The sequence below is a fragment of the Protomyctophum parallelum genome, assembly GCF_964188405.1.
Source record: "Protomyctophum parallelum genome assembly, chromosome: 2".
Classification (NCBI taxonomy): Eukaryota; Metazoa; Chordata; class Actinopteri; order Myctophiformes; family Myctophidae; genus Protomyctophum; species Protomyctophum parallelum.
In genome coordinates, this window is record NC_139699.1 from 15247315 (window position 1) to 15263758 (window position 16444).

Sequence of the window (16444 nt, forward strand, 5' to 3'; positions counted from 1 at the left end):
GAAGTTGTTGTGTCCACGCGCTGTGCTGTCTCTACTATCGGCCTGGCGGTGCTCTGCTCTACCAGTGAGGAAGATGCGAGACAGAAATGGCGGCGACGGCAAGGGGAGCAGCATGATCTGCTGAATACAAGTAGAAGGATCTAAAAATACGAACTGTCGGGACCTTGTTGTCTGGCGGGGGTTAAAACGATGGAAATGATGGCGAAGTAGGACGACCTTCTTTGTAATTGACATTACAAACTCACGACATTTTCTCCCCGGCCGGGAGAGTTTTCATCTTTTTAGGTGGAAAAGGAAGAGAACGAGTCTCACCGGGAGCATGGCTTCTCACAGTAACCAGGTAGCTAGCTTAGCGGGCTAGCATTAGCTTGCAAAATAACTCACAAAAGCCTCAATAATGTGTCTGTCAACTGTTCCTCGTTTTACAGCAAATAAAACGAGAACAATGCCAAGCCGGCTATAGTTTATGTAACAGTCGCGTCTGTCTGTACGACTTGTTTGTGTGTAAAAAAAAAAAAAAAAAAAAAAAAAAGAAGCAAAAAAACAAGCTGGTCGTGTCATTGGGGAAAAATACTGAAAGTGCTCCGTAACGTTCCATTCGTACAAAAATAGCCTGATTTAATGATTGAAAACACATTATTTTGGTCGAGTGACACGGTCCAAGTATAAAGTAACTTATCGTTAATGCTTCCCTAAGCCTGTTTGAAGCCCCATTGAAACTCCAGGCAAGCAGCATGGGACTGGAGGCAAGGCAAGCAGGCCCCGACTTGAGCCCTGCCTCCATCCATTCAATGGATTCTGAATGTTTATCAAAGTCATGTCCAGCGCCACACGAACTATCTACTAAACACCCTCATTCTGACTGACATGAGATCCCGCAAGTGTCATTAGTTTTGTGCCAGTGTGTTGTTTGTGTGTGTGAGACTTAATAACATAACAGTGAGGTGACATAACGTTCAAGTGGCTGCGTGTTTCTGTGCATGATGATGGCCCAACAGAGGCCCTTAACAAGATGTCTTATTTTTTTATTATTACAACCACTTAGCGCCGCGGTAAGCTGGACATGACTTCTGGCCTGCGTCCCGCATGGGTGTACACTCGTTTTGTGGTGCCATTTGGGGGAATATGTTCAGAGTATCTACGCTGGATATACATTATGATTTGTCATTCTTATTCTGAGTTGGTTAGCATGTGGCTAGCAGAGTAGCTAGCTAGCAAGCAGCGTTCTGGCAGGTGGTGTGACTGCTGTTGGCAGCCAAGCTAACTAGGTAGCTAGTAGATGAAATGCGACAGTGTGTGGGCCTTCTCTGAGAAGGGGACGTTTGTTGACTCCCGAGACGATTCTGACAGGTTATTGTGCTGGATTGTGGCATGCGGTGTGCCGTGCATAGTTCCACGTGTAACCTGGACACGTTTATTGGTTGTTGTAACGTAGCTGTTATGTGTTCTGGGCAAGAAACTTTGCTGTCATGTGGAAACCAGGCCCATGATTTCTGATTATGTGCTTTCATACATTGGATGTCAAGTGTGCGAGTTCAGGAGTTCCCGATTAGTTACGAAGTTTAGCCCCACTTGAATGCATTCAAATTGAGACGGAAACTACTTGATCGAAATATACAGTCTTCCTGTTAGCTTTCGTTTTAGACATCGGATAAGTGCAGTTCACTTGGCATAGTCACATGCTGCAAGATATACTGGTTAAATGCTATTAAATAAATGAACAGTACCGCTAGCTGCTTGTTCTACATACTATTGCACTCCTATGTTGCACTGTTTCCATTGATTTAAACCTAAGTCATGTTTGACCTCGAGTAACATGAGGTGTGTGTGTGACTGTGTGTATATAATATTTTAGTTGAGTTTAATTTGTCACAACTGCTTCATAACTAAAATACGGCCATAGACATGCTAGCACCTTTTCACTATTTAGTGGACAACTGTCCAACGATCACTTATTAAGCCAGCAAGTTGCACATAAGATTGGTATAACTAAAGTTCACTTGCTTGCTAACAAGCCAACATAAGCAAAGTTTTGCAAGCCATAATTCTTTTAGCGCTCACTGAAGAGTTGAGATGAAGAACCATTTATGTCCATAATTTATCCTGACGCCTCCCCCAAAAGTCTCATCTGTCCTCACCCCCTAATTATGCAGTTACTATTTTTAGTGGAAACTGATTAGTTTTGTCTTCTATTCTATGTGAAGATGGTGTTGTTGTAGTAGTGTGGGAGGAGCAGGCTTGACCAGATAGTATTTCATTATTTGCATTAACTTTTTGACCACTATGTTGTCGGGCCATGTTTCATGACAGGGGGGAAAGTGGGAAATGCCGAAAGCATTTCTCCCTTCCCCTCGACCCCCCTCTTCTCCCCTTCTCTTATGGAACAACTAATTTCACCCACTGTTTTACACTTGTAACCCTGTGCTGTGACAAAGTTGACCCCCCCCCCCCCCCCCCCAACATCAAAACCGATCAGGCGATCACACACGAGTTAGGTCAGATTTCAACGTCAAATTCATTCATTGTTCAATGTCTCAGTAATAAAACAATGGCTGCCTCTACAATAGGTTTTTCTTACACTAGACATCCTGAGTTATCAATTTTATTCAGCTTGACACGATCTGGCTTGATTACAAAACTATAGGAAAGCCAGACATTGCCCCCCCCACTAGCTCCCGTCTAAACTAAAAAGTGATGCATCCTGTTGCTCAAGTTTTTGCTCATGAATGAATGCACAGTGTATTGTCATGTCTGTGCAGGTGTGAAACCTTGCATATTAGGCCCATCTCTCTGGGACTGAACATTAACCACTTGTGAACTCTGTCATGTAGCACAGTAACCTAATTTCTGACTGATTGTGAGGTGACTCTTTTCCACTCGCAGCTCGCTTGTCATGTGTTTTTCAGCTTCCAGGCCATTTGTACGGCATGAATTATGAATGGTGGTAGGACCATGATGGGGAATGTTGTAGCACGCCTTACATATTTCAGAGTTGTAATATGCTAGTTTTATGACTAAGATATGGGTTACGCAATTTGCAGTAGAAGTGTTCAGTTACTGATAATATTGCACTTTTCAAACGTACATGCTTCTCTAAAAAGTCAAATTGCTAAGAGACTACACAGCATGATAAAGTTACACAGGCTGTACCTGTATGTTATCAGCAGTTATTCCCCATATAATTTAGAGGGGCTTTTTAGGTTTTGTTGCCATTGGGGAGGTTTATAAAGACTGAAAACATTAAGGCAGTCTTAGGCAAACGGTGGCCTGTGAGCCAAAATTGACCTGCCAGTGGTGACATCTGGCCTAACAAATTATTTTGTAAATAATTTAGTACATTTACAGTATCTGACATTCCCAAACTTAGGTGATTCTCAAAGTGGGGGGGGGGGGGGGGTCCAGGGGTTTCCAGGTGGTCCCCAGCTGCTGCTATAATGAAGCACTTTTGTAGTTTTTCATAGCACGCCACCGAGTGGCACGCTACGAGCTTGTAGGTCTGCTATTTTTGAAAAATTGAAGAACGAGAACTCGAGATGCAACAAAACGTTTTGTTGCATCACATCCTAGCGGAGTGATATGTCCTCATAGGGGTCATTTAACCCATTTTGACCTGAGATCAGATTCTATAAATGTCTTCTACATCCTGACAGTTTTCAGAAAAAGCTATGTTTCTATGTCAGTCGTCAGTCATTTTTCAAAAATAGCAGACCTACAAGCTCGTAGTGCGCCACTCGGTGGCTAAAGCTAAAGCATAACGGGGTTCCCACCCAAAATGGATTAATGAGATCAGTGCAGATTTGCAAAAAAAACTTTTTCAGTCTTGGGATTGTTTTTGGCTTTAAGCCCTGGGTTTGGGCCCAAGAGGTCTGTAACCCTGAGAGTGTACAAATTGTACACAAGGAATTATGGGGTTCCACACCTACATTTGCATAATAAATTGGAGATCCTTTTTTAGTGATGGGAGATTCTAGTTGTTTTTAGATTAATCGGCACCGGTTCGATCAATAAATAAAGTTAAATCTGACTTGCCTAAGCCTGCTGTGCAGACACCCTGTTACATGTATCTTTCAGAATGGACAAAATTATAAAAATAAATAAATACAGAATGAGATCATATCTACATGACAATTAATTATATCGGATATCGATATCGGCCAAAATGTCTCATCGGCACATCCCTAAACCTTTTAATTAAAAAGTTTGAGAAACACTTCTCAAGCACTTTTATCCATGTTTGGAGTGAACCACAGGCATGTGTTTTATAAAGTTTCTCTCCATATCAAAAAGAGACCTTGGACTGATGGGGTCCTATTCAATGAATTGTTTATCTCTGTTCTACTATGTCTGCCTGCATCTACAGGACAGGTGTTTTAACCCATTTTTGGCGGGAACCCCTTTTGGTGTTGATTTAGCTATTGAAAAATAGCAGATCTACAAGCTCGTAGATCTGCTATTTTTGACTGACATAGAAACATAGCTTTTTCAGAAAACTGTCAGGATGTAGAAGACATTATTAGAATCTGATCTCAGGTCAAAATGGGGTAACTAAACGTCCTCATTCACAAATGTAGCCTTCACAAAATGTATCAGTATGTAGTTAAAACACAAATATTTCTTAAGTAACCTTTTTAGCAATTGATATATTTGTTATTGTACAAGACGATCTGTCAAACTTCAATCTAATGATGATAGGCCCGAGGCCAAACTTACTTGCTGACCCTTGCATTAAGGGATGAATCAGTGTATGGTCGGTTGCATGGTGTTTTTCAAACTTGTTTTGATGATCACATCAAAATACTTATTTTGATCACCAGTAGATTCAAAGAAAACTAAAAGGTGTGTTCCAGGGTAAAGACATTCCTTTTACAAGCACACTTAAAGGAGTAGTTCCAATATTTTTCGAACAATTACACACCCCATACAGCCTTAAATTCATGGAGATTTATTTTCCCCCCATTCCTAAATGATGACCGGCCCATCAGATTATTGGCTTAGGAATGTGTCAAGACCTCCGTGAATTCAAGGCTATCATGGGTGTGTAATTGATAGAAAATAGTTCTTTCTTTTAACTAGTCCTTACCCGTTGTGAGATATTTGCCCCCCCTTGTGGTTGTGAAGGGTACTGCGCCCGGGTGCGTTTGTAATTGACTAATAAATAAATTAATAATCATTAATGTGTCAAATCGAAAAAAGGGCTTCGTTACGCCCTCCATATGCATATGGTCAATGCCTGTGGGAGTGATTGGTGCAGGCAGTAATGAGTTACGGCATTGTTTCTGACAGACAGACAGACACACACACACAGACATTCGGTTAATTATAGTATGATGAACTACGGCTTCAATCCTGATTTTTTGCCTGTTTTGACTTGGCACAATTGAAATGGCAACACTCAACATTGTGTGGCCTGTAATTGGTGTGTTTCTGCATCGAGGATTGAAATTTTAAGTCTTATTCATAGTCTGGATTTTTGGTGGTGAGGTGACCACCACTCCGGTGGTGAGGTGACCACCGGAGCTGAAATAACGTTGAGCGGCGGTGAGTAAAAACGGAGAAGGGCTGGAGCGGTGCTGGTGGTTTGCTCTTCACCGTGGCTCGTGACGTCATGTTGTAGTTCGGTGGTCCGAAAATCCAGACTATGTATGAGCTTTTAGGCCTATTCATACATTCACTCAAAGACTAAAGGCCCATTCATACTCCAATTTTAGGTGATAAGGTGACCACCAGAAACTACAACATGACGTCACGCCACGGTGGTAAAGCGACTCACCGCCCACCCAAAAAACATCTCTCTGTTTTACCGTGACCACCGTTTCGGTGGTCACCGTATCACCTAAAATTGGAGTATGAATGGGCCTTTAGTCTTTGAGTGGTGCTCATATAGGCTCTTTCGGGTACAGGCTTTAGTTTTTAGACATACTATTGGTCCGACTGTCATTAGACGACAACCTACCTCAAACACTAAACTAACCCTAACCGCAAGCATAGGGTCACCGCATGTCCGACATGTTTCCGCATGTCGGTCCGTTGGTGTGTCTAATCTGCATGTGCATCCCGGCTCTTTCAGCTTAGATGTTTTTGTGTACGTCATTGTGTTACCTCACCAGAGCTGCTCTTTTATAGTGAATGCAAAAACAAAGGCACCAGGCATGCTTCAAGAGATTTATTCAAAACGTGTCTGACCTTATTTGTAGTGGACGGGTGCTGCCGCATTTTCACACTCTGCCAAGTTTTCCATTAATAATGTCCTGGCATTCCACTATGAGAGAACCAGCAGAGTAGGCCTGGCTTTGTCCCCTCATTCTACTATAATATCATTGACCATTTGGAAGCAACCAGTTTTTAGATGTTTGGGGGGACGACGACATTCTGGGGGACAGAAGGTGATAAGCTGGGATTGATTGGTCAGCTACCCTATGTTACTGAGGGTTTAGAATGGCAGTTGACCTATAGGTGCACCTGAAGATCCACAATATACTGAAGTTCCACCATGAGCAACCTTGCTACTTAAAGCTCCTATAAGCAATAATATGTCAATTCTAATGACTTTTTTTATTTCTTCGTTCTTTTGGTATTCAGACAGCCGGCAATGAGTAGAACGCTCCCAACGCATCTAGGGGCCACAATCTGCATTCAAAGATGTTGGGACTGGTATACCCATTGCTGGCTGCCTGAATACCAAAACACAAAAAAGCTCATTAAAAATTTCACATATTATTGCTTATAGCAGCTTTAATATAGGGAATGTACCACATGAAAACATGGATGAAACTCGAAGGCTGGACATGATGTTACTGCGGAGGGTTTGGTAGAATTCACAGCTGAGGAGAGACACTAGAGTTTATCCAGAAACAAAGTGATATCTGTCCATCTACTCTAGGCTGACCTTCAGACCTTATCCTGGACATTGAAGCTCCTGGAGCTAAATTTAAATGTCGACATTCGGGCCCAGAGGTCGGGGGTTAATAATGAGACATGGAGCCCGAGCTGTGCTGTTCACTTGGCTTGTGTGCTCTAACCTCCCCCCCCCCCCCCCCCCCCTAATTGTAAATGGCCTGACGTTAAGCTCACAAAGTTGCTCGGTAATGATGGTGAAGTTGCATTCGCGCACACACATTGTCTGCACATCAGAGCATGTGAGTGGAGCGGAGCGAGGGGATTTTGACGTGAGCGTGGAGCGGGTTTTTAAATGGGTCAGATTGACTTCCGGAGCGAGAACTGTCCTCCGCTCCGAGCCGCTCAGTGCACACGGCACGGCGCTGTGCAAGCTTGGCTAGCAGTTTACATCAATCATTGCCTCTCAAGCAGGCTCTGCACCACGGGGGGGCAAATGGGGGGGATATTTGCGCCCTTAAATCAACCTCTAGGTGAGCACTGAGCGAGCAGGGAGCGGCGTGGGGGGAGATGAACGTGAGCGCGGAGCGAGCGTAACAAAAGCCGCCGAGAGCGAAGAGCGGAATTATCGGCCGCTCCGCTCCGCTCACATGCTCTGCTGCACATGCATTCGCGCACACGCATGCACACACTCTCATCGCACACGTCGTTCGAATATAGTGTGCTCTCGCAGGCGGGGTACATTACACGGAGACTCGACACGAATCGCGATACATTGATTAGATAATAACGTGAACCTTGTGTTTCTGTGGAGAAGTGTCGTTAAAGTCAACGTGCTCTACCACCTTTGCATGAAAGGATTGCAGCACTGGTAAAATTCAACCACACTTATTAAGGAGGACTTTTGTGTTTGTTCGACATGCTGCCGTTTTCGCCACTAGCCTACGCTCGTCTCCGACTCTGTCTCGCTTGAAGTTTGCATGCATACTACTGATCCAAGACCAGTCATGTAGGTGGGGTGACGTCCATATCCACTTGCATGCATGGTCAGACACAGCCCAGAGGCCGCTTTGCCGTCCCATTGGCTAGAAGCAGCCAGTCAGGAAGAAGTAGGGATTCAGAACACTAGCTGATGACGAGGTCGCGTACATTCTGAAGGCTTTTATTAACCAGCTTTCAGCTGGGTTTTTTTTGTTAACGCTGAAGGAGCAGCGCTATCGGCTATGCTATCTGCTATGTTATCGGCTATGCTAGCTGCAGTGTTCGTCAGTGGTAAGCGCCCACTTTTCCCGTAATTAATCCCGTAATTAACTGATACGGAACGCACGTTCCATATTTTAAGGTCTGGTCGGGGAATATGATGGCGCGATTTATTTGACAACTGACCTGCTCTCTGCAACGAGAGAGCATTAGAGCTAACCAGTCTGATTGTGCATTGTCTGTGTCTGCTGTTTCCAAAACGATCATGGAAAAAAAATGTGACAAAATCTGGAATATTCTTTGAAACATTTTAACAACACTAAACTTGTATGGGGGTTCCTGTGACAAATACATTATTCTGGGGGTCCTTGACATGAAAATGTGTGAGAATTACTAGTTTAAAGGGGAATACCACTCATTTTCAACATTGAACTATGTCATTAATATACCTTAGAGTTTGATGTGTGGACAAACTGGACATAATAAAGTCCCCCTTTATATGGGGTCATGACATCGGTGACATCAAGATGTACTTTACAAACCAAAGAGTACACCTTTGTGATGTCATGATCACATGATACCAGGCTCTAGACCGCCAGTTCTAGGCTAAACAGAAGGGTGGGGTTTTTTTTATCATTATGTCCACACAACAACTAAGGTATATTAATGACAGTTCAATGTTGAAAATGTAGTAGCAATTTGTAGCACCCGTGCGACTAGAGAATTTGACCGTTAAATCATGATAAAGACGAGGCTCTGATACAGCAAGTGCACATTCTATGAGTCACAGTTCTATACCTTTAATTTATATTTCTCTAGTACGGCGGTGTCATTCGCCAAAGAGAGCAGATCTACAAGCTAACAACGTTTTGAGGCTCGATGCACTGCTCCTCCCCCTTTTAGCACGCTGTGCTGTGGTTCTCCCCACTTCCCTGGCAGGCAGCAGACACTGACAAGAGCGAACGCAGCAGGATAGAATGATAGCATCACGGAAGGAATTGCTTGTTCTCCTCGACACGTTGAATACTAAAGTTATTTGCAAAGTTTGTAATGTTCAAACGTCACTCGATATAACTTTTAACCAAACACGGGTGAAACGGCATGCATGGTGCGCATGCACATGGCCGGATTGTTATCGATCAATAACAACTAGAGTTGTACCGATACTGGTATCGGTTACTCTGGCCGATACCACCCTCAAGTATTCGTACTCGGTACTCAGAACCGGCCCTGATACTCTGACCCGACTATACTTACTAAGACTATATAGCTTACTAAGTTAGTAGTCTACTGTAGCTGTATATATGTTGTGACTGAAGCAGTCAAAGCCAAGGAGAATGTTACGATACTAATTCACCATCGAGCAGCCAGCCCTGCACCGAATGTCACATGATAACAGCAGGATGAAAACGTATAGATTATCCATCCATCCATGAGCAACATAAAAAATGTATTGATTATCTATCTAAAAAAAGCGAATAGGCTTATCGGCATAAAAACAAATTGATTATATAAAAAAAACAATATTGTGATGAATATTGTTGTGATAATGGCTGAAAAGATTGTTATATAATATTTTGCCATATCATATATTATTATTTTCTTCCCCTACGGAAATGATGGATAGGCTTCTTTTTTAATAACTTATATATATATATTTTATTTAACTTATATACAATATTTGTATAGCTAGCTAGTGCTACAGGTTAAAAGACAAAAAACATAGCTAACATTAGCGAGCTAGCTCACACACACTACACACTGTGTAAGCTCACTATGCGGATGCGTTGTGAGCTTGTAGAGCGGCTATTTTGGGTGTGCGGTACCGCCACCGCGCAACAAAGTCGAAGTATAGGCACAATCAAAACTAAAATGAGAACATGCAGAGATTCATTCATTTGGAGTGGAGAGCTACACTGCATGCTGAGTGAAGTGAACCGTTCCCAAACAGATAGGCGGCGGCCTATGTCACGTATGTGTATAAGTGTTGGGCTTAATTATTATGTTAATGATTTCATCTGATTTCATCTCTCACGCGCAACACTAGTACACAGGTCTGTGTTGTGCGTCTCCTCGCGATGACTCAATCCAAAACATTTGCGCACATGATGTTGTAGATGAAAGAACTTTATTTTGACTTTGCGCGACAGGTGGTCTCACCAAAGAGAATTTTAGTGATCAAAGACCTTTTTGGTCGGTCGAATTCTGACTTTTCTTTTTTTTTCACCAAATGCCAATCAAATCATCTGGGTCGCGCATATTTAATAGTCAGTCGGCAACCGGAGACCAAACTAATATTTTGGCCTCAGCACAGCGGACAGCGGCATAGTTTTCGAGTAAAGAGCCAGAGAACATCCTAATTATAACGGTAGTCTACGCACACTCCGTGCGTGCAGGCGTTGCTTAGCAACCGGCTCAGGGCAAAATATTTTTTAGCGGTGCCCTTTCAGATCCATATAAAGCGATATAAAATGTGTAAAATAGCACATGCTATTTCTATTTGTGTCTCATTTAGACCCAACAGCCAGAAATGGGTAGAACGCTCCCACAAACAATGTAGTCTCTGTGACGCATCTAGGGGCTGCAATCTGCATTCAAAGAATTTCCTAGAAGCTTTGTCATTGGTCGATTTGCCTGTCTGCTTCCTGATTTGTTAGGCATTGCGACCGGGATTTTTTTGACCATTGACAAAGCTTCTAGGAACATCTTTGAATGCACATTTCGGCTCCTAGATGTGTCAGAGACTACATGTTTTGGGAGGTTTTTGTTGGCTGACTGAATACCAAAAAAAAGGTAATTCAAATTTTGACATTATTGCTTATAGCAGCTTTAATTAGTATCGTAGTAGCATTTAATGAACAGTTTAAGGGCCCATGACGTAAATCACCGTCAAGTTCAGGTACACGTGTGGCGGTGCCCGAGACAGATTGATTAATCTACGTCAAATTAGTGATATCAAAACCGGTCGCATCGCTCCGCAGCCTAGATGAGCTTGTTGTGCAATCCTCAGTGTTGCACAACAGTGACGCGTCATCGAAAATGTCCCCCCCCCTGTTTAGCCGACGACAACGAAAATCTTAAAACGTTAATAACTCGCGATCTAAATCATCCCACCTAGTTATAAAAAAAGATCCTGTGTTTGACGGCCCTCCGCGGTGTAGTCGCGATAGATTTGTTCTTACCTCCCGTTGTTGTCGATCGCATCTTTGTGCGTGTGTGTCATGACAGTACTTTTATTGGCTATATATCATAGTTTCATTATCGGAAAATGAAAACTTTGCCCTGTGTAGGTGTCAACGCAATCATCAATGGGTATTAGGTAATGCAGCTAGCTCCTTGTCTATCTATCCTAATGGTTATTCTTAAATCATTTTCTCACTTTATTATGCTAGGCCCACCTAGCCCTGTTCGCTGTGTGTGTGTGTGTGTGAGATGTCGTCACTGGAGTGTGTTGAAATAATACAGATGGCTAATTTGTGGTAATCCTCAGTCCAAACGAACAGCAAGGGAAGCTTAGTGTGGTACGTGTGGCATGCCTGCAGAAAGAGGCAAAGGGACATTCTTTCTGTTGTGATTGTATTAGCCGTCCTGAGGCCGTTGGATTATAGCTGGCTGTTTGTCGCTTGTAGTGCCATTTCAGCAATGTGGGCCCTGGTGTGGCTCCTCGTTTGCAAAGAGTTACATATGCTTGAGTTGCACTTTCTTTTCTCTGTTACCTCCCTTTTCATGTCCCACTGTTTAATGCGCTGGTAGGATTAACTGTGTGACTAGTGAGTTCATTTCACCTTTTTCTCCATTGCTCCAGAGTCTAGACAATCACCACCACTACACGTCACCAACATGTTTTCTTTTGTTTGTGTCTGGGAAAAGTGTCATTAGTTTAATTTATCCCATTTTGTGCGGGAATCCCTTTTGGTGTTTTAAACATTATGTCATAATTTAGCTATTGAAAAATAGCAGATCTACAAGCTCATCATACGGTGGCGCGCTACGAGCTTGTAGGTCTGCTATTTTTTTAAAATGTGGCGCAAATCTTTGAATATATATTCTTTCAAAGTGAATGTTTTTAACTCTAGTCTAAATGGGTTAAAACAATATTTTGGATATTACACATTTTGTTTCCATAGAGAATAAATGTAGCATGCAGTTTTTGAATGGGCACTATTGACTGGTATTCCCTAAAGCCAAACTACGTTGGATGAAACTTTAAGGCACTTTCACTAATGTGTCAATCAATGTGTGGCAACAACGGGGCATCTGCAATTACAGTGTAACTGGGATTAAGTTAATTATAGCCACTAGTGGAGGGAAAGCAGGTTATCTTCACAAAGCAATGAAGCAAGAAATACTTTTACTGGAGTATAATTACACTGCAAAGGTCTTGTCTTGCCGTGCCGTTTGCTTTCCCTCATTTGGGCTAAACCCTTTTGTAATTATTGATTTACTAATGCATATTATTCGTATCTAAAGTAGCAAAGCAACACTGATATATATAATGGCAGCTGTTTGTTTCACTACTCATTTTGTCAAAGTTAACGAGGTTCGGTGCGGTAAGCAAAAAAATGACTAATGCTGTGTAATTTGACGATTAAAATGTCTTGACTGCTGTGCACCTCAACAAGTCGGTGAGAAACGTGCTAGCAACAGGTAATCCCTGTTTGAACCCATGGGATTTTAGGGTCACAAAAGGTCTTGCTTTGCTTAAACTAATTTGCTATAGACTGGCTCATGCTTTTAGCATCAATTAACTAAGTGATCCTTTGTTTTAAATGTTTAAAAACATAGAAGCAGCACCAATTACTGTCAAGATCACGGCAATTGGCTTAAAGGTGATATACTGGTTCCCAAACTTTACCACCAAAATATTTGTCTCTCCAAGTACCACCATAATAACAGAAGCTTATACCTGCCCTTTTTGTTCCATTCCCAATAATGCTGCTGCTCTGACAAAACTGTCTAATCAGTAATCGGCACAACTGATGATATTTCTAATGTGATTTAATCCGTTCTCAAATCTATTAACGGCTAGGTGTGCTGTCATGCTCATTTCAGCACGGCTGGATAGCCTATTTTAACCAATTGCTTGGTCAGAAGAACTACCTTTAGTAATGTAAATATTTCATTCCACTTTTGTCTTTTATTCCCCCCCCTTTTTTTACCAACCACTGTACCAGTGGTTGGGAACCTCTGATATAAACAACCTTTAAGCCAAAATGTAATTTATATGTATGTATGTATGTATATGTATGTATGTGTGTGTGTGTGTGTGTGTGTATATATATATATATATATATATATATATATATGTATATATGTATGTATATATAATTATATATATATAATATATATATATATATATTCACACTCCTTCACTTTTATCACATTTTGTGTTGTTACAGCATACACACATAATGATGAAAAATCGTCATTATGGTGTAGGGTGCAGGTCTTTTTTCCGACATACAAATAGCCGACGGGGCAATGGTCCGACAGTGTCGGACCATTGTCCGAAATACCGTCTTTTTACTCCAACAGTCCGACATGATATTAGAAAGACAGAAGTTCCCGCAATAGTCCGAAAACCGTAGTTTAGACGAGGCAATAGTCTCCGACGCGGGAGACCTAGCGAGCAACGGCAACGCAAGTGAGTGTGAATCATGGAGGTCCCGACCGGAGCTCCGGGGACCCCCGGGCGGACTGGCAGGTCCCTGCAAAAAAAAAAAAAATCCGGGACCTCCATGATTTTGAGACTCGACACGTCCCAGACGAGGCTCTGTTCTGGGGTAGAAAAGTGGAGCGAGTCCCTAAAAATCATGGAGGTCCCGGATTTTATTTAATTTTTTGCAGGGACCTGCCAGGCCGGGTCGGCCGACCTTCCTGCATACGGGATGGCCCCCGTGGGCCGAGAAAACCGAGGTGTGCATTTGTCGGCGGGGACGGGGGAAATAAGCCCCTGACCTCCTGGGTTCCGAGGGACTTCCAGGCTCTGCCAGGGACTCGCTGGCAGATGAGGGGAGGTCCCCTGCAGCACACTGGTGTCGCTATACGTGTTGCTGTTTTCTCCTCTCCGTGGTCGGCTCCTGGAGGTGTGGTCTGCTCCTGGTGTGGCCAGGTGTGGTCTGCTCCTGGTGTGGCGGTCAAAAATACAACTAGAAAATAAACAACCCAGCAGAAAACCTTAATGTCCTTTTCACTTTTATTTTAATCACTGAGACCAACAACAGACGTGTTTCAGCTCAAATAGCCTGCATCAGCGCTGATCAAGACGCTAACAGAAAATCATTACAAGATTAATCTAGAGCGCATTGTTGCTACAAGGTTATTGACTTATTGTGAGTAAATAAAGCACTAAAACACTGTGGAAGTAAGCTCACCAATAGTAAGTAAGTCCAATGCAGCTTTTAACTCGACGTCGGAAGACCTTTCTCTACACCAAACGAAAGTGAAATCTGACACCATGCAGCACGTGTTCCTGCAGCCCTGTTGCAGAGCAGCACTTCATAATCTGACTAAAGTATTGATAACCTGTTTATAAGAACATGGGTGCCACATGAAAATGAACTAATGTGGGTTTTATAGGGTACACGAGAAGAAAATTGCCATTCTGACCTGAGATCAGATTCTAAAAATGTCTTCTACATCCTGACAGTTTTCTGAAAAAGCTATGTTTCTATAACAAGCCCAACACACACCGGGTGCGCAGCGACGCGGCACAGGCGTGGAAAATAGAATAGCGTATCGGAGCGTCAGGCGAGGTGTGAACGCGCGTCGGACGCCGCCGGTGTGGGATAGATTCATTAAAAATAACGGAGGCGGCTGTTTTGACGCGCGCCGTTCGCAAACGGTGTGTGGAGGGCTTCAGTCGTTCTTCGATTTTTCAAAAATAGCAGACCAAACAAGCTCGTAGCGCACCACTCGGTGGCGCGCTATGAGCTTGTACATCTGCTATTTTTCAATAGCTAAAGCATAACATAATGCCAACACCAAAAGGTTCCCTTTAAGAATGGGTTAAAAAGAATAATAAAACGGTGCTGTCGGTGTGCAAGTAACGTACGCACTCAGTGGTGTGCCCGCCCACTGGTAACACCGGACACCTTGACTGTGACATGCCTAGCTGTCGGGGTCCAACATTAAAGGCCTATTCATAGTCTGGATTTACGGTGGTGAGGTGACCACCTCTGGTGGTGAGCTCACCACCGGAGCTGAAATAACGTTGAGCGGTGGTGAGTAAAAACAGAGAAGGGCTGGAGCAGTGGCGGTGGTTTTCTCTTCAACGCGGCTTGTGACGTCATGTTGTAGTTCGGTGGTCATCTAACCACCGAAAATCCAGACTATGTATGAGCCTTAACAGTTGCTCGATTGCCCAGGACAAGCAGAAACAACCTCCAGTCAAGTGAAATCAGTCTACTGTAGACCTACCTGAGGTTCGAGGGCTGCTCTAGACTGCAACCAAAATGGTTACAAAATACATCATGTAAATCTTGCCTTTTATCCAAAGCGTTTCAATGTGCATTACTCATTTACTGTCAGTGTCACTCTTCTTCACACACGCACTTCACACAGAAGGAAGGCACCAGCCTTCTCATCGGGAGTGTCTTACTCAAGGAGACTTAGGGCCGATTCATACTCCTATTTTAGAGCCTACGATGTGACGTCATTTGAGGTTCGGTGGGGGGGGGGGCGGGTACCATCCTAAAGTCGGCTCTTCGGTGCTACTGAAAATGTCTGACGAGCCAAAATTATTTCGGCACTACAGCGGTAAAATAGGAGTATGAATCGGCCCTAATATTCCCAAGCGGCCACTCTACCTCCTCATGTAACCGATAGAATAATTTCTGAGACAACAATAGATGGTTGCAGCCCCTACAGTGTTTACAATACAAGGCCACTAGGCCTAGGTCATGTTTGCTCAATCGGACTCTCGTGGCCTGCTGGGAGATGTTTTGTTTTGCCTAATACTGCATGACTCAACACTTTTATATAAACCAACGCTGCATTCTTGGCCCGGCTAAGGATGGACTTGTGGAACCCTGCATGTGCCACCGTTGAAATGACACCGTCCTCTACATGAGTTCTAAATATGACATCTTCCTGTGTCATTCTTCTAACTCCATGTCCAGAAAGGGAACACCAGCTCTGTGGTTTTACATTTCACTGGCATTTGCATGATGTCATGACTCATGACATAGGCTATTCATGGAAGCCTTTTTTCAGTTTTCATTTGTTCAAACGTGACAACAATGGCATATGTACCGGTAATGTACATCTTGACCTTCACACTGTGTTTCTTTCTTCCCACAGTACATCTTCGGGGAGTTCAGCCCTGATGAAATCAATCAGTTCTTCGTGACTCCACGATGTTATGTCGAGGTAAGCCGTTGGAATGGGTCTAAAATGAGAGTATGTAGTA

General features: G+C 43.1%; 1 protein-coding gene across 3 annotated transcripts in view; it reads left to right on the forward strand.

The window, feature by feature from the left end:
- The first annotated feature begins 75 nt into the window (after positions 1-75).
- The window catches only part of usp10 (ubiquitin specific peptidase 10), a 43995-nt gene continuing 27626 nt past the window's right edge, over positions 76-16444 (forward strand). For 2 of the 3 annotated variants that reach the window (XM_083758430.1, XM_083758431.1), the window contains exons 1-2: positions 82-340; positions 16336-16404. In XM_083758430.1, coding sequence (XP_083614556.1) covers positions 320-340; positions 16336-16404 — 90 coding nt within the window. In that variant the 5' untranslated portion in view covers positions 82-319. Of the gene's footprint in view, positions 341-16335; positions 16405-16444 lie in introns of all 3 variants that reach the window. The other variant, XM_083758432.1, reaches the window with a different exon arrangement.